General features: G+C 34.8%; 1 protein-coding gene across 2 annotated transcripts in view; it reads right to left on the minus strand.

Annotated features, from left to right (window-relative positions):
* The window catches only part of NDC80 (NDC80 kinetochore complex component), a 45743-nt gene that overhangs the window by 3511 nt on the left and 23390 nt on the right, over positions 1 to 18842 (minus strand). For both annotated transcript variants that reach the window (XM_041722163.1, XM_041722155.1), the window contains exons 12-16: positions 16992 to 17144; positions 13285 to 13374; positions 6348 to 6440; positions 4966 to 5096; positions 2661 to 2763 (exon numbers count right to left, since the gene is read on the minus strand). In XM_041722163.1, coding sequence (XP_041578097.1) covers positions 2661 to 2763; positions 4966 to 5096; positions 6348 to 6440; positions 13285 to 13374; positions 16992 to 17144 — 570 coding nt within the window. The remainder of the gene's footprint in view (positions 1 to 2660; positions 2764 to 4965; positions 5097 to 6347; positions 6441 to 13284; positions 13375 to 16991; positions 17145 to 18842) is intronic.

An 18842-nucleotide genomic window follows, 5' to 3' on the forward strand; every position in this document is an offset into this window, starting at 1 on the left:
TGTTTTGGTGGCTTAGTCAATTAAGTATCTGACTCTTAATTTCAGCTCAGGTTATAATCTCAGGGTTTTGTGATCAGGCCCCACATCGGGATCTGCACTGGGAGTAAAGCCTGATTAAGATTCTCTCTCTCTCCCTATTCCCATGCCATTCTTCCCCAGCACTCATTATCTCTCTGTCTAAAAAAAAAAAAAAAATCAGCCTCACATTAATTTCTTAATCCATCCTGAAGTGATTTTTGTCTAGGGTTTAAGGTAGGAATCCTAACTCCATCAATTGAACAATTCATTTTACTCCACTAGTCTGTAATACTTCTCTCATAAGTCCTATCTATGCTCATCCATTTTTTTTTCTCAATCAGAGAGCTTGGTTTATATGTTTCAATACTACAATGGATTAGTTATTGCAGCTTTATAATAATTTCTGAATATCTAAACAGACAAAACAGATTTTGTGCCCCTCAGGGAGGTAGGATTCTAGAACAGGAGTCAGTAACCTTTGCCTGTAAAGGGCCAAATAATATTTTAGGTTTTATAAGTGAGATGACCTTTGTTGCAACTGCTCAACTCTGCTACTATAGTAGGAATGCAGCCATAAAGAGAATGGAAGTGAATGAAGTGTCTGTGTTGCAATAAAACTCTACTTACAAAAACAGCCCATGGGCCCAATTTGGCCTGTGGGGTGTAGTTTGCTGTCTCCTAGTGCAGTTTAGCGCCGCCTTCAGCCCAGGGTGTGATCCTGGAGACCCAGGATTGAGTCCCATGTCAGAGTCCCTGCATGGAGCCTGCTTCTCCCTCTGCCTATGTCTCTGCCTCTCTCTCTCTCTGTGTCTCTTATGAATAAATAAAATCTTAAAAAAAAAAATTGCTCAAAGAAATGTTTTACCCCAGAGGAAAAACATCCCTAAAGATACCATTAGATCCACCACAGTCCTCTGTTTCCTTCAGCCTAATTTTATCACTTGTAAAATTCCCCCACATTAGGTTTTTTTTTTAATTAATTAATTTATTGTTATTTATGATAGTCACACACACAGAGAGAGAGAGAGAGAGAGAGGCAGAGACACAGGCAGAGGGAGAAGCAGGCTCCATGCACCAGGAGCCCGACGTGGGATTCGATCCCTGGTCTCCAGGATTGCGCCCTGGGCCAAAGGCAGGCGCCAAACCGCTGCGCCACCCAGGGATCCCCCCACACTAGGTTTTAAAGATGATTGGTTGACTTTAGGGGCTCCTTTCACATTTTACTGGCTAAATGTGAATTTTACATAGTGCAAAGGAAGGGCTCTGTAAATGTTTGAAGTCAGTCTGATCTTCTTGAATAACACTTAACTTAATAGAAACTAAAAAGTTACCATTTCTCATTAGGGTTTCAAATTTAACTTCATGTTAACTGAATAAAACTTTAACAGTTGTGGTTACCCTTCACATAAATCCCTCATGATAAATCACTATCGGATTAACACTGCAGTCAAACTAATTGGTACAGGTAATAAAGATGCAAAGAATATTGGCAGTGACTTAGTACAGCCCTCTCACTATAACAGATGAAGAGAGTGAAGACCAAAAGAAGTAAAATGATACATACAAGCAGACTTTCTCAATCTGAGCCAACCATTATAGGTTGTGAATGAATTTTTCTCTTTGCATTTATTACACATTATACTTGAGAGAACAAGAAAGTAATTTCTCAAACAATTTTCTGCTCTGTGGTTCAAAGTAACAATACTGGAGAAAATCTAGGTTTTCTGATGTAGAATCCAGTATATTTTTCTCAGCTATCACCAAGCAGTGAAGAAAACTGGCAAATAAGAAAATACAGTTCATTGTGTTTCAGTTTAAAGGAAGGAAAGTAGATACCACACGCTCTGTCTCAATAAATGGAAGCCTATCAATGTGATATAATGAGTATTTTTTCCCTCCTAACCATTCACAATTAGAAATATATTATCACCTAATAGACTACCCAGGTATTTTAAAGTTTAGCAATATATATACTGGTTTCTGGGCTCTGTAGAGCAGGTTGGAGTAATAGTATTATTGTTGAACTTTTAAGCCATGCTTCATGTTTCATAAGTACTTTATTCTATATTTTATAAGTACTTTAAACTAAATTAACGGAAAGGAAAAATATTTGTCATAACACATGCTCTTTCATCTTAATGAAATCTTAAATGTGTTGCTATGTTTTCAGTATGTAAAATGTGGCCTGGCACATTATATACTGTTGATGTAAGAAATATCATATGTTGTTTATGTGAACAAAACAGATTATGAAATGCAGACGTCTCTTACAACACTATTAAAGAGGATTCTTCTGATAACTTTTTACTAGGACATATTTTCCATAGAAATAAAATTTATCACTTAATTTCTGTAGAAACAAAACAGAAATATAGTTTTAAAAAACTTTATTAGGGACACCTGGGTGGCTCAGCGGTTTGGTGCCTGCCTTCAGCCCAGGGCGTGATTCTGGAGACCCGGGATCGGGATTGAGTTCCGTGCTGGGCTCCCTGCATGGAGCCTGCTTCTCTCTCTCTCTCTGCCTGTGTCTCTGCCTCTCTCTCTGTATCTCTCATGAATAAACAAATAAAATCTTTAAAAAAAATAAAAAACAAAAAACAAAAAACTTTATTAGAATGTAGGAAAGACCTTCATACACTTACCTCCACAGACCCTACATGTGTAGCAACCATCTCTAAAAGACGCTGCAAGTTATTTCCCACTTTTCGTCGTTCTTCAGTTGTGGTTTGCACAACTAGTTGGTATCTGTAGAATAAAAACTCTCATTTAGGTGGTCTAGGAAAAAACTAACGCATCAGTTCTAATTAGCTCACTTCTCCTTTTCATATTCAATAAAACCAGATTGTAATTGGTATATGTGTTGTTTGCTTCTCAACCATTAAAACAAAAATATTTTCAAAGATCCTTTGAAAGCAACAAAACAGCACCCAAACCTCATGCTTAAACATATAAAACTTGGGGAACAAATGGTCTTGCTTGAATCTCCAAAGGATTGTAAATTTAAATGCTTTCAGGGGCAAGGCATTACATACATCTGAATGGGGGAGTGGGAGTCTTACCTTCAGGCATGCAAAGACTGAAAGTTTCAGCTGTTTTTATCCCTAAACTACAAATAAGCAAGTGAAGAAGTGTGCTTTAAGGATTGTATTAATTAATTAATTAATTAATTAATTAATTTATGATAGTCACACACAGAGAGAGAGAGAGAGGCAGAGACACAGGCAGAGGGAGAAGCAGGCTCCATGCACTGGGAGCCCGACGTGGGATTTGATCCCGGGTCTCCAGGATCGCACCCTGGGCCAAAGGCAGGCGCTAAACCGCTGCGCCACCCAGGGATCCCTAAGGATTGTACTTCTAGTCTCAGATTTTTTTTAGTTGAGGGTCACTTAATTAAGACTTTTAAAAAAAAGCCTATGGATTAACTATTCAGTATATTGACTTTATATAGGTTGCATGAGAGAATTATATACACAAAGGCAGAATATTCTTTAAAAAAGGGATGTCACTATTTTAGTTACTGTTAATACACAATAGCTAAAACTCTTCCAATATAACTTTTAAAATAAGTGAAACCAACAGGGAAAACTTGACAATGTGTAATTTGATAACGAAGAACTTCTAAGCACTATAACATAATACATAGTTCTGCTGCTTGTTTGGAAATATGTATTTGTTCCAGTTCGGATTGATATATTTGAGCATATATTAAGCATAAATGCAAAAATTTGTATTTGCTTATGCCATTCCCCCTCCCCCCCTTTTTTATAGTTTATCTATTTTTTTTTAAGTAATCTCTATACCCAACATGGGGCTTGACGCTAAAAAAAAAAAAAAAAATGTTGCATATTTTTCCAATTGAGCCACACAGGTGTCCCTATGCCATTTCCTTCTTGAGAAACACTAGGTGAATGCAGAAAACTGCACTCAGTTGAATCCAGATGCAAAGGAATATACACAACACTTAAAGTACACACCTCAAATGTGGACCAGCTTCCTCAGTTCATTGCATACAAGATGAGTCACATGCATCCACATCTGGTGTTAAAACTTTCCATCTGGTTTCAGATACTCCTCCTTCCACCTCATCTCCATAATTTACAAGCTACAACCCTTTGAATGCCCCTTTCCCCAGGCAAACTTCAGATCTCTTTAAGATAGTGTCATATTTATCATAGCATTTATGTATTTCTTAGCCATTGAACATGTGTACAATTGTGCTAACATTTTAGTTAGGTTCCCATCTTTTGTTTATGTTTGTCATTGACAGAGATTTTGAGTGTTGTGTCCTAACCCCAATTTTCCTGTAAGTCCTAAAAAATAAAAATAAAAATAAAAAATAAAAAATTTTATTTTTTAAAAATAAATATAAAATATTTAAAAATATTTAAAAATATTAAATATTTTATAAAATATAAAATATTTTATAATATTTATAAATATTTTAAAATATTTATAAAATATTTTATAAAATATAAAATATTTTTTATAAAATATAAAATATTTTATAAAAAATAAAAATTTTTTATTCCATGATTTTGCAGCGTGGTGATTATTATGTGCATATTGTTATAGAATGACTGTATAATTTACAGTATATAGTTTACTCTATATAATTTCTAGAAAGTATATCTTAAAAATACTAACAAATAGCCAAAATATTTTGATTGAAAATCTCATGCTGTTTTTAAGGTTTAAAAGCCATTAAACCATTTATTAACTAGATATAAAAATGAATGATTTCTTAGGGGGCAATAACTGTAATAGTAGCAGAATCTATTCATTTAGGGACAGTATCTCAAGTTACAAGCTCTTTTTGTGTAAGTTCTGTTCACTACTCCCTCTCCCCCAGATAGTATAGTATAAATTAGAGCTAATAAAGATCTAGCTTTACAGCAATGCTAAATAATCGCAAAATAAACATTATAAGTCTTGGTTACATGAACTTACTCTCGCTGTATAGCATCTAATTCATTTATAGCTTCACTGAGGCCCTCATTAACAGCACTCTCTAGCAGATGTTTGTGTTTATCCAAGGACTCCAGCTCACTGGCACACTTTTTGTCCTCTTCTTCAGCTTCCTATCAAGATAAAGGGATGGTTATGGTTTTTTATATTTATGTTCTATATATTCCATGTACTATGTATACTTCATATACCATAAATTGGTATATGGTGTACACTTAAAAAAATCAGGTAGTATCATCATTTGTATTCTCAGCATGTGTACTGTTTTACATATAAGAGACTTTAAAATGCTCCTTTGGGAATTTTATACTGTAAATGTAAATATGACATTCTCCCAACAGGCCTGTATAATTCATTCAGCAGTATCTTCAAGTATGTATTACAATAGGAAACTTTAGTTTAATTAAAATTTTTCCTCTGATCAACAAAAGAGGCCTTTTCTATATGCAAAAATGTGGGTAAATTTCACACTACCTTTATTTCACACATGTAGTCATTATGCACAGGAGGCAAAGGAGCCCCAAATCATCAACTCTTAGGCTTCTCAAGATGAAATATGAAAACCTTTCACTGAAGTGCTTTAAGAGGTTAAACACAAGTATTGCCACGGAGAACATATGAAAAAACAAAAATGATTACCAACTGCCTCATATTTCACATGTAAATCATATTACTGTGGTGTATTATCTAAAACTTTCTACTGCTTGACAAAATGTATAGGTGCTAAATACAAGGCCGAGAGAAAGTTTTTAATTCCTGATGCTTTGCTGGTGTAACTAAGTAAAAAATATTGGTAGGACTAAAATTTTCACGTAAGTTATATAAGCGGTAATAAACAGTCATCTGAGTGCTACTCTATGTAAAATGCTGGACAGAAGGTAGAGGGTCAGAGGTGGTCGGAAATTAATCCTATTATTTTATCCACATTTCAAAATTTCAAGTTTCATAATAATGATCTTTGGAATTTGGCCAAGATAGTCAGTTTGCAATGACTTACAGGCAACCACAGACACAAAGCTTTATTGGAAGTTTATGCTTCAAGGAGTACTTAACTAAATTTCTATAAAAGGTAGAAGAATTACATTTACAACATGTTTTGGTCTTATAAGGACACAGAATTTCATATTCAAGTATAAAAACTAATTGAACAATAAACAGGTTCTAGGGTGAAGTAGCCCAAATCCAGAAAAAAAATCCTTTAAAAATTAAGAACAAAATAAAATAACTCCTTATAATAAACTTTAGAAGATTAAACTTAAACACAAGCAATAGGATATAGCTTAAAGATTCTGTTAGATGTCAGAACAGGTCAATATTATGACATAGCTTTGGTTCACCTATACAAACTGTGGCAATGTTCTTACCTTAACTTTTTGTTGGTAGAGATCATCCAGCTTTTGAACTTCTTCTTTCAGAGTTCTTACACCTCTCCTGCTTTCTGTTAGCATTGTATTTAACTTGGGGAATAAAACTTTGTTTGAGAAATCATAGCCATACATCAAAATCATTTTAGTAAGCTATAAAAACTTTCATATTATCAAGTCAACTAACTGAACCATGTTGTTTCTAGTCCTTTTAGATTCTCACGTACCATTTGACCCCAAATATTATTCCCCAGGGGAGTTAAATTAATTAAAAAAAAACACACAAAAAAACCTTATGTTTTTTTAATGTATAATACTTAAGTGCAGAGTACCATTAGTTAGGAATCAAAAATCTGGCTCAATTCTCAGTAAAATAAGGACACCAGTAACTTTTCCATAGTAGCTCTGGGAGTTTTTGAACTCTCATATATATTATATAATACTACATGTATTATATACACTTTTTTTTGTTTAAAGATTTTACTTATTTGAGAGAGAATGAAAGCAAGAGAGACAACAGAGGGAGAGGAAGAGGGAGCAGCAGACTTGCCACTGAGCAGGGAGCCCGAAACAGGGCTTGATCCCAGGACCCAGAGATCAGGACCCAAGCCGAAGGCAGAAGCTTAACTGACTGAGCCATCCAGGTGCCCCTATTACGTACACTCTTAATGTTTTTATTAACTTATTAATATATTTGTTTTTGCCCTTTAGTTTTGAAGTCTAAGCTTTACTTAGATTTGATCTATTTTATTAGTTATCTAGCTTTCCATTTGTATGTTTACTTTCTAGGATGTTAAAAGTATTCATATAGATTTTATTGGATGTCTGCTAACTGGTTCTTAGTCAATGCATTCTTCCAAAGAGTAATAATGTGAACACATTTAATCTTGTTAAAGTTTGAGCTTTACAATCTGTTGAAACTGAAACTAAAGAAAAAAATGTTTCCAAAATTCATTTCTTGCCAAAAAGTGCTAATACCAGATGATACCAGTAATTAATATGGAATGTTTTCCGGCTACACCAAGAAGAAAAAGTAAATAGCAAAGTGTATAAATAAAGGATCTTTCTTTAAAAGGATGATTCAACACATACATGAAGTTAAAAAAATTATATATACATATTTTGGGGAAAAACTTAGTGAAACAATTGTTATTTGGTAAACGACAGGATGGTAAAATGACTATATATTAAAGAAACTTGCATATATATATATATATATATATATACACACACATACTTCTCTTTCAATTATCAAAAGTCTCTTTGTAAGTAATATTCCTTTTCTATTTTATAAACGAGAAGAATTGGCTAGAATGAATGCTATTCACTTAGAATTATGAAGCAAGCCATATGCCCAGAACTCCAACCAAGATGTTCTAACTCCAAGGATTTTTTCTATACACACCTGATTTTCAGGTTATTTTAGACTATAGGGGTGCCCAGGTGGCTCAGTTGGTTAAGTGTCTGACTCTTGATTTCAGCTCAGGTCATGATCTGAGCCAGGCATGGAGGCTGCTTAAGATTCTTTCTCTGGTCTCCCTCTGTCCCTCCCCACCTAAAAATAGACTAGAGTTACTGAAGCTCTTCTTGAGCAGAAAAAAATTTTCTCTACCTTTAAGGTTCTTCTGGCTGGTCTAAGAATTAAAGTGACATGAGACTGATTAACAGGAGAAAAATCAAATTTAATTTCATATGTATGGGGAATCCACAAAGACATGAGATTCCAAAGACAAGCAAAATGAAGTATATTTTTCATCCTCAACTAAGGATAAGAGGGTAGGGGTCTGGGACTTCAAGAAAAAGAAGGCATTCACAGGAAAATGGAAGAGTGAATGTTTGGTAAACAAATGTTTGCCGGGCCACACAAATACAATGGGACGTAGAAAGGAATTTTAACAGAGACTCTGCTAAATTCCTCCCTGTCTACCATCCCTAGTTTATATTATACTGTAGCTCCCTTCTGGGAGATCCTTTAAACCTTTAAATTCTTTTAGGCAGTTAGGGGGTGGGTGGAGATCAAAGTTTCTTCCCAAGTCTTTTGGGCCACGAACGTTTTCAGATGTAAATAAGCTGTATGCCAAAGTGGCAAGGCAATTCGCCCTTGGCCCCTACACTATAAACTTCCAGTCTAAAGATATGTTACTTCTGAAGTAGCTGGTAATTTAAACAAGTTGTTTCACTAAATTTACCTGCAATAAGACCAGTGGAATCCCAAATAATCAGAACTTCCACAAGGCTGTTATGTTTGGTCAAAATCATGTTTACTTAATCTCTGAGCAGCATCTAACTTTCATGTGAGCTTTACTAAAGTTTCATCAATTAGACATCCCCCATTACAAAAATATAGATTTCTTTTTTTTCTAAAGTTTTTCCTTTTTTTTTTTTTTTTTAAAGATTTTATTTATTTATTCATGAGAGACAGAGAGAGAGAGAGAGGAAGAGACAAAGGCAGAGGGAGAAGCAGGCTCCGAGGTCTCCAGGATCATGCCCTGGGCCAAAGGTGGCGCTAAACCGCTGAGCCACCTGGGCTGCCCACAAAAATATATATTTCCATTGTGGTAAGTAATGGAAAAATTAAAGAAAGTAACAATTACTAATAATTCTACAATCCTAAAGAACTGCTATTAATATTTGGTATACTTCTTATAGTCATTTTTCATTCATTCATTTAATAAAGAATTGAAGCTTATAAGCAAAGAACACATCATTAGTTACTTTAGTTACATGATTTTTTTTTCCTTCTGTCATTGGAAAGACAGAGCCACTAGACTGGATTTCCATCACTTCTTGCCTCTAAGCAACCAAAATATGTATGAGACTTTTCCTTCTTCCAGTCAGTTTCAGGATGCAGGACACTCATTTTCCTCATGAAGAGAAACAACCCCTTCAGCTCTTCTCTGGACCCCAAGCCTTTGTATTTCTTCATGAACCACATTCAAATCCATCAATCCCTTTGGCTTGTAATTTATTAAACTTTACCCTCTTTTTCTTGAACTCACTCTCTCATCTTTAAAACCAAACAATTCCCTCCCCCATCCCATAAAAATGAAAACCTTTCCTCTATACTACTTTCTAACTACTGTTCCATCTTTTCTCCTTAGACTCAAACTTCTGTGATCCTCAAATTTGCAGCAAACCATGGGGTAGACTGTTCATACCGTAGTATCTTCTACTACCATTCCAACCTCAATCCACAGCAATGTGCTTTCTGGCTCTTCTGCTTCATGAAGTCACTTTTGCAAAGGTCACTATTAACATCTTAATTGCTAAGGTCAATGAACATCTTTCAGACTTAATCTTATTTGATATCTGAGTAACATATATAATTGCTTATCACTCCCTTCTGAAATCTCCTTCCTTGGTTTCTATGACAATGGAAGCTACTAGTTTTCTCTTTAAATCTTGGAGGTCCTTCTAATTCTTCCTTACAGTTTCTTTTTCTGCTTGTACTTTGGATGTGGATGTTCTCCCAGGATTCTGATCTTGGCTATATTCTCATCTGGTCACTTGGGAGAGTGCTTTCATTTTCACACCTGGGAAATCTTCCAGCTTTAATTAACTGCATGCTAAGAATAACTATTTATGTCTACGTCCACACTCCAACTGCCTACAGAACATTCTCCACAATATTTTAGAGATCTGAAAATCAGCATATCCTAGCCTGAAATTCTTTCTTCTAAATCCTTCTCTCATATTCTTTATCAAGGTTCTAGAACATTACCTCCAAAAGATTCTCTCCTTGACCAAATTACTTAGCTCTTTTGAACTTTATTCTGAGAGGTCTATATCTAATCAAGTCTCTCATCTTCCAACATCTTCCAGCTGATACCTGATCACCTCGGCTTGCTTTCAGCAAGAATCCTATTAGGTTGGTTTAGATAGAATCCTCCCTATCCCTAGTATTTCCTCTCTGTAATTTTTTATCCACTGATCTGCACTCTACTTCTTAGTTATAAGTTCTCATTTTTTGGAGTGGAGCCCAATCTCTCTCACCTACTATAAAACCTCTTTGTAATAGTCCCCTTGATTAAAGTCCACCTTCTTTCCTTTAACAAGTGTCATGAATAATTTTTCTTTTTTTTTTTTAACATCATATACCAAAGCTGGACACTTGAACATTCCTAATTTCTCTCTTTTTTAACTTTCACAACCAAATGGGCCACTAAATTACACTACTTCAATCTTTAAATCTCACTGCAATAACCTTGGTTTGAGTTTTTACCATTTATCATTCAGGATACTGTTAGGCTTTTGAACTGTGTGCTTATAGTCTCATGTACTTCTAACCTAGCCTTCAAAATGCCAACATTGTGGGCTTACTAAAGTACAAAGGTATTATGTCCTGACTTAAAAATCTTCAGGGATGCCTAAGTGGCTCAGTCGGTTAAGCATCCTACTCTTGATTTTGGCTCAGATCCTGATCTCAGGGTTGTGTCCAAATGGACCACTGAATTACATTGTTTCAATTTTTCAATCTCTTTTTTCTATCCTTACTGCAATAGTTTTGGTTTGAGTTTTTACCATTTATCACTCAGGATACTGTTAGGGTTCCTAACTGTGTGCTTCTACTCTCTTTCCTTTTCTGTAGCCATTTGGAGCTCTTTTCTATAATGGGATACTGCATGATTTGTAAATTGAACAAAGCCAATTAGACTTTCACATTTACTCACTTCTTTGCAAAACTAGAAATGCAGCTCTAGAAGCATTTCAAAGTTCATCTATTTTTTTTTTTTAAATCAGTGCCCAAGTTTCCCTTATTTATTTTAAAAGGCTTGTAACTTGTATTCTTTCCCTGTGCCTTTGAGATTTAAATGTGAAAGTACAACATCAGGGAGGTCATTCTTATCAGGAAAAAAATGAAAAAAGGAAATATTTAAAACTTAGCTTAAGCCATCCAGGCAGGCAGCTTTAACTTACTCCATCTACCAGAAAAACAACTTAGATACAAATTCTTTCTAACTAGCAACACAGAGGCCATAAGGTCTCTATTTACATCTGTCTGTATGTTTATGTGTGTCTATTATATGTGTATTATAGATGAGTGGTATTTTCCACCTCTGGAAGGTATTACTAAAATTTTTTGTAAAAAAGCTCTATTAAATTGACTTAAAATAAGTGCTTAAATAAATTCAGTATTCATAAAAAGTTAAAATAGAAACTAACCCAAATACTTTCTGAATTTACGTCACCTAAGAAAATATTTAATACTAACGTTAGCTTAAACTTTGTTGATTTAATTAAAATAAACTTTTCTTTCAAGTTATCAACACTGAATAAAATGCATACATACAAGTCTTATTCCACCTGGGTTTATCAATCAAATGAGTTTATGTTAACTCTTAACAAAATTTGTCAGCAAGAAAAATTAGCTTGGGATGATGGCTGATTTTGTCTAATGTCTAATGAAGTTTTGGTGGGTAATCTAAACATAGTAAAAAACAAATAAATTAAATGGATGTAAATAAGATAAAAAGTTTTTAGGTGAACTTTTAAATAGTCTCTCTAAATCTTTTTGGTAACCTGGAACCTTCAAGTTTTGCTAGGTTAAGTTAAATGATGAGTTAAGTTAAATTCATTCACTATTCATATCATTTTCAAATAAGATAAAGTACTGAAACATTAATTGCTGAATATTGGTTTATCCACTTTTTACTTCCTTCTACAGAGGAACTCAAGGTATGTGGATTTACTAGTAAACGTGTTATGCCATTCTAACAAATTTTCTGTGCAAAAGCATGTTTCTAGAAATCATAAAAAAGTATTTGTCTGCTAATCCACAGAATGGTAATGTAAAAGTTTAATTTCTCACTGTTAGATTTCATTAGAAATTAAAAATTTCCAAGGGTTAGAAATTCTAATATGTGTAATTAAAACTGCTAGAAATAATAAGGGAAAAACATCCTATGTGTGGTCAGGGTTGTATGACTGGAATGAATTATTTTTTAAAATATTTTTATTTATTTATTTATTTGAGAGAGAGAGTAAGACAGACAGAGAAAGCACAAGCAATGGGAGGGGCAGAGGGAGAAGCAGGCTCTGCTTCTCTGCTTGGCAGAGAGCCTGATGTGGGGCAGGACCCCGGGATCATGACCAGCCAAAGGGAGACTCAGGGGCCCCAAGATTGGAATGAATTTTAATTATGTACTAGAGTTTTAATATCAAAAATAAGCCAGTACAAACTTAGAACTTGGTTTTCTTTCTGTTAATAGAACAGGTTTCTTAGATTATTGGTCTACTCTTAATAAGAATTTTAAACAAAGTTTTTCTTTACTTTTAGGTAATCTGCCTAGAAAGCAAAGATTGTGTTTTGTTAAAATAATTTCCTGTGTTGTTTTTAACAGGTCTTTGATTACTTAAGAAAACTGAGTCTTGGGGATCCCTGGGTGGCTCAGTGGTTTAGCGCCTGCCTTTGGCCCAGGGCCTGATCCTGGAGACCCGGGATCGAATCCCACGTCGGGCTCCCGGTGCATGGAGCCTGCTTCTTCCTCTGCCTGTGTCTCTGCCTCTCTCTCTCTCTCTCTCTGTGTGACTATCATAAAAAAATAAAATAAAATAAAATAAAAAAAAAGAAAACTGAGTCTTCTCGATTAAAGGAGCGAAGTTTCATTTAGAACTATTTAAATTTCTGTATTAGCCTGTTAAGTCTTTGTCATAAATAAAACTTAAAAGGGATATTAAATGATCTCGGGTTGAAAGAGGCAATTTTCCATTTAAAACAAGGGAAATTTACTCATTTATCATTTCCTCATCAATGTATGTGTAGCCTAGAATGTTTAAGTTACTTAAAAATTTAATTCAAATATTTCTAAGACAAGGGTGTACTCAACTCTTATTTTCCATAATATCTTATTTAAAAGTTTATTCCTTAGAAACTACAAACCACATTTAAGTAATTAAAAATCTTTTTTTTGCTTTTAATAATTGTTTTGTTACTTACCTGTTCTAAAGTATCTTCTAACCCCATTTTTTTATTTAGAGCTTTATTAATTTCTTCTTCAGTTTGGTTCAAGAGTTCCTTAAGTGGTACCTATAAAATACACAGGGATATGGGTTACATATGATACATGTAATTACAAAATTTCTCAGGAAGCATTTACATATTATGATAGAAGTAGCCACTTTGGAGGAAAAAAAGTGAAGCCATGATGTTTTTAAATTAATACATCATAAATAAGGCAATAAAACTAATTTTTTTCTTTAAAGATTTATTCTAGAGAGAGAGAGAGAGTTAACACAGGAGCAGGGGGAGGGGCAGAGGGACAGAATCTCAAGCAGACTTCCTGCTTAGTGTAAAGCCTGACATGGGGCTTGATATCACCACTCTGAAATCCTGACCTGAACTGAAACTAAGAGTCAGATGCTCAACCGAAGAGCTATCCAGGAGTATCAACAAAACTAATTTTCAGTGTAATTTCTGTAACTATAGAATGTAACTTGCTTTTGGTTTTGAATACTTGCAAAATCTTAGATTTGCTTATGGAGTCTGAAGATTCATTGCTATTATTTAAACATTTTATAAGTACAGTTATTTTAATACAGTAGCTTTTCTTTTTTTTTTTTAAAGATTTTATTTATTCATGAGAGACACACAGAAAGAGGCAGAGGCACAGCGAGATAGGCAAAGACACAGGCAGAGGGAGAAACAGACTACCTGCAGAGAGCCTGATGAGGGACTTGATCCCAGGATTCCAGGACCAAGCCCTGAGATGAAGGCCGATGCTCAACCACTGAGCTACCCAGGCGTCCCAATATAGCTATCTCTTTTGAAAATAATTTTTGTTTATCTCTTAATCCTTTTCAATTGTTTAATCTTACAATTATCTGCTTGTATGTCTTCTCTTTGGTATTTATTGAAATTTTTTTATAATAGCAAAAGACTTGAAACAGCAAATGTCCACCAGCAGGGACTGGTTGAATAACCTACAACAATGAGGACTCGGAGGCTGCAAAAAGAACTAGGAACATCTCGACACATTACCACAGAGAGATCACCAGGGTGGGTTGTTCCATGAATAATGCAAGGTAGGAGTCCAGAATAGACAAATGTTTACCAGTTTACTTAATGATAAAAGTCAGGACAGCCAGATGGAAGAGATGCATAGGGAAACGTACTTGAGAAGAGGCACAGAGTTCCCATGCCCTCTAGGTGTGCCACTCACCTGGCATCTCCACATGTTTAGCAACTTTGAAATTCTTACTGCTTACATTTCTATTTATCCTCTAATTTTCTTGCAACATAATATGAATTTCTCATTATTATTTTTTTTATAGAGGTCATATTCACACTTTAAAAATGATAAAACTCGGCAGCCTGGGTGGCTCAGCGGTTTAGCCCTGCCTTCAGCCCAAGCCCAGGGTGTGATCTTGGCGACCTGGGATCGAGTCCCACGTCAGGTTCCCTGCATGGAGCCTGCTTCTCCCTCTGCCTGTGTCTCTGCCTCTCTCTCTCTGCGTCTCTCATGAATAAATAAAATAAAATCTTTAAAAAACTAAAAATGATTAAACTGAAATTAAGTTAAAATGAATTTAACATAAAACTACTTCTTTAAAGCAGATAGTTCAGTGGCATTCTAGTACATTCAATGTTGTATAACCGCCACCTCTCACTCCAAATCATATTCATCACCAAAAGAAAACTTTGTATGTTACTATGGTTTTAGTATGTCTTTTGAAGTTATTGCTGAGTTTTAGTTTTGGCTGTTCTCTTTTTTTGAAAGATGAAATGCCTCTTTAATCTAAGAACTTTTCTCCAAATACTACTTATAACAGTGGGGTTATATACTTTCTGGATGCTATTCCTATTTTTATTGTTCTATTATTATGTAAAACTATTTTCAGAGATCACAGAAAAACTTTTCCCTCTTTTCACAGAATGTGCATTCTTTTTGTACTGGGTAATCCTTTTTTTTTTTTTTAAAATATTTTATTTATTTATTCATGAGACACACAGAAAGACAGAGAGGCAGAGACCTAGGCAGAGAGAGAAGCAGGCTCCATGCAAGGAGCCTGATATGGGACTCGATCCCAGATTCTGGAATCATGCCCTGAGCCAAAGGCAGATGCTCGACCACTGAGCCACCCAGACATCCCTGGGTAATCCTTTCTACAATGATTTGATGCAGGCACTTATTTTCTTGCATCAGCATCAAACAACTCAAAATAGTGGTGTGTAAACTATATCCCTACCAGCCTGTCTCTGTCTACCTGCCTACCTATTCTTTGAGAAACAATTCAGTAAAAGACTGTTTATTGGATGAATTTTTTAAAAGATTTTATTTATTTATTTATTTATTTATTTATTTATTTATTTATTATTTATTTATTTATGATAGACAAAGAGAGAGAGAGAGAGAGGCAGAGACACAGGAGGAGGGAGAAACAGGCTCCATGCCGGGAGCCCAACGTGGGACTCGATCCCGGGACTCCAGGATCGCGCCCTGGGCCAAAGGCAGGCGCTAAACCGCTGAGCCACCCAGGGATCCCCTGAATTTTTTTTCTATAGAAAATGAGTCTAACCCTATTTAATCCAATTCTGTTCACCAATAAACTATGATCTCTGGGGAAGCAGGAGTTGGTTGTTTCTGGGTACTTCATCTTCAGCACCTAGCTGGTATAGAACATAGTATGTACTTAATAAATAATTTATTGAATGAATAATTCTCAAGGGAAAAATGCATACCTTTAGACTCTCACTGACATTCTTTTTTTTTTTTTTTAAAGCTTTTATTTATATATTTATGAGACACAGAGAGAGAGAGGAGTGAGACAGACAAAGGCAGTGGGAGAAGCAAGCTCCTGAAAGCCCGATGAGGGACTCAATCCCAGGACCCCAGAATCACGCCATGAGCCAAAGGCAGATGCTCAACCACTGAGCCACCCAACCGTCCCCCTCACTGGCATTCTTTATTCAAAACTAAGTATTTTGAAAATTGATATTTTTGAGGGAGCACTAAAATACTAAAATCTGTGAATAATTGAGAAGTTTCAACAGAACGATTTAAAAATTTTCTTCTTCAAATTACATCCTTGTCCATATTTAAAAATTTGGTGCAGATTTTTCATTATTGACTGCTGGTATTACTTAATGCCCTATTATATTTCATGCCTTCGCACATGCTTTCATTTGTGTCCTTGTGCCTGAAGCTCTTTCCCACAGACCATCCCAATAAATACCTCATCTTTCAAGATTTCATTCTACGTCCACTACCTCTGTGGATATTTTTCTTTCCCCTCAATTCTGGCAAGAATTGATCTCAATACCATAGCTTATAAACATTTCTAATAAAGCACATACATAGCAATGATTTATTTTTATCTCTCTTTCTCTGAGGGGACAAGTAGCAACTTAAGAGCACAGGTAATTTTTCTCTTTATGATCCTAGTGTCTATATTAAATATAATCAAAATTTCTTTTGGTTAGTTGAGTAAATAAAGTAAGGAGAGAGGAAAAGGCTTTATAGTTCAAAGAGGACGGTACAATAGAGAGAATTTAAGTACCAAAAAGAAAGTAGATTAAAAATTTCAGTGTTTTATTTCTATGTTCAGTCCTCAGTTATGAACATGCTGAAGTTTAAACTCTTATACATAAATGAACAAGACATCAGTCATATTTAAAAATCTTTTGAAGTACTCATGATTACTTACATAAACTTGAGCTCTGTATTTGACAAGGCAGCTGGCACCAGCTTCAGGATTAAACTTAATTTCAAAGTCATAACCTTTGGAATTTTCAGCAGCCTTAGGGATAAGTTTTAATTTTCTGGCCAACTTGTGATACTCTGATAATTGTGTTTCAATCTGTAAGAAGAGAATACAAAAAGAAATGTTAAAGTAAACCGAAGAGTCCCATTCCATAAGGTTTTCAAATAGCATTTCTGCAATTATACATAAAAATTATATGTATTTTATGGTAGTTTAGTAATTTGATTTCAGTAGTAAAGGTGGTAGTTTTAAAATACAAAGAATGAAAGATTTTATTCACACTAAATTTGTAGGATAATTTAAAGACTGTAATTAATTAGTAAGCAATATACTACTGTTCTTTCATTTACCAAATAGTTTGGAACAAGAATCTATATTCAGGTATTAACTAAAACTTACTTTTTAAAGTGTCAGAGAAATTATGAAACAAAATAAACCTTAATATTGTCAATTTACAAAATTAAACATTTCATTTATCCAAAATAAGTGAAATGCAATCATTTAAGTCACATATGTTATTTTAACAAAAATATTTCAATAACACAATTCCATATTTCCTGGTCTGCTTTCCTTTCAGGGCTCTGTTCAAATTATATCATCAAAAAAAAGGCTTTTGCTTTAATATAGCACCCTGATTTTCTCAATCCTCTTACTTTATTTTTATTCATAACACTTATTACTAATTTAATAGACACATAATTTCTGTTGTTTTCTAGCCATAAAATTGAACACTTCAAGTGAAAGAATGCAATGGGGGAAGAACATTCTTTGGAACTTGCTTAATTTGTAATTTCCAAAAATTTAAAGCTCCTAAAAGCAATACTACTTATATATTACATTTAAGATTCTATCTATCTATCTATCTATCTATCTATCTATCTATCTATCTATCTATCATCATCCATCCATCCATGTAATTTCTACATCTAACATGGGGCTCAAACTCATGACCCCAAGATCCAGAGTCACAAAATCTTCAGACTGAGTCAGCCAGGTGCCACTCATTTAACATTTCTTACTAATGAATCAGGAAACAATTTCAACTACTCTAATTGTAATATAGCTTTCTAGGGATTACTAAGATGTGTAGCTGTTTGTCCTTAATAAATGGTTTTACATGTAGTTGCTTCTGTTCTTCACTAGCATTTTATTTCTCTAAATGAAAACAGTTTTTACAAGCCCATGCACTTTACCATGTCTAATTGCAGGGAGAGCAAATGTGTGACACATTTTTTAATTCCTACAACTAATTCAGACAGTGAAAACTGATCATACATTTTCCTAATGAGCAGATGCAGGCTCAATGTTTACCTCAACATAGAGATCCAGAAGGCTACTACCAGTCAGACATGACATGTGGAATAAAAATCAGTCCAGAAAAAAAGATAGATACAATGTTTATATTAAACTTTTGCATTCTACTATCATTCTTTTTTTTTTTTTTTTTTTTTTTAAGATTTATTCATGATAGAGAGAGAGAGAGGCAGAGACACAGGAAGAGGGAGAAGCAGGTTCCATGCAGGGAGCCCGACATGGGCCTCGATCCCGGGACTCCAGGATCGCGCCCTGACCCAAGGCAGGCGCCAAACCGCCGAACCACCCAGGGATCCCCTCTACTATCATTCTTTAATCTTTCTCTTACCTAGTATGTACCCTAAGGTTTTCTTCTCACTGTATATGGCCTACTCTGTCCCTAACCAAATCACTGCTTACTTATTTCCCACATAATTTTCTTCTTTCAGCCTCATCTTCCAACAGGCTCCATGCACCGGGAGCCTGACGCGGAATTCGATC

Source organism: Vulpes lagopus, chromosome 1 (assembly GCF_018345385.1).
Source record: "Vulpes lagopus strain Blue_001 chromosome 1, ASM1834538v1, whole genome shotgun sequence".
Taxonomy (NCBI): Eukaryota; Metazoa; Chordata; class Mammalia; order Carnivora; family Canidae; genus Vulpes; species Vulpes lagopus.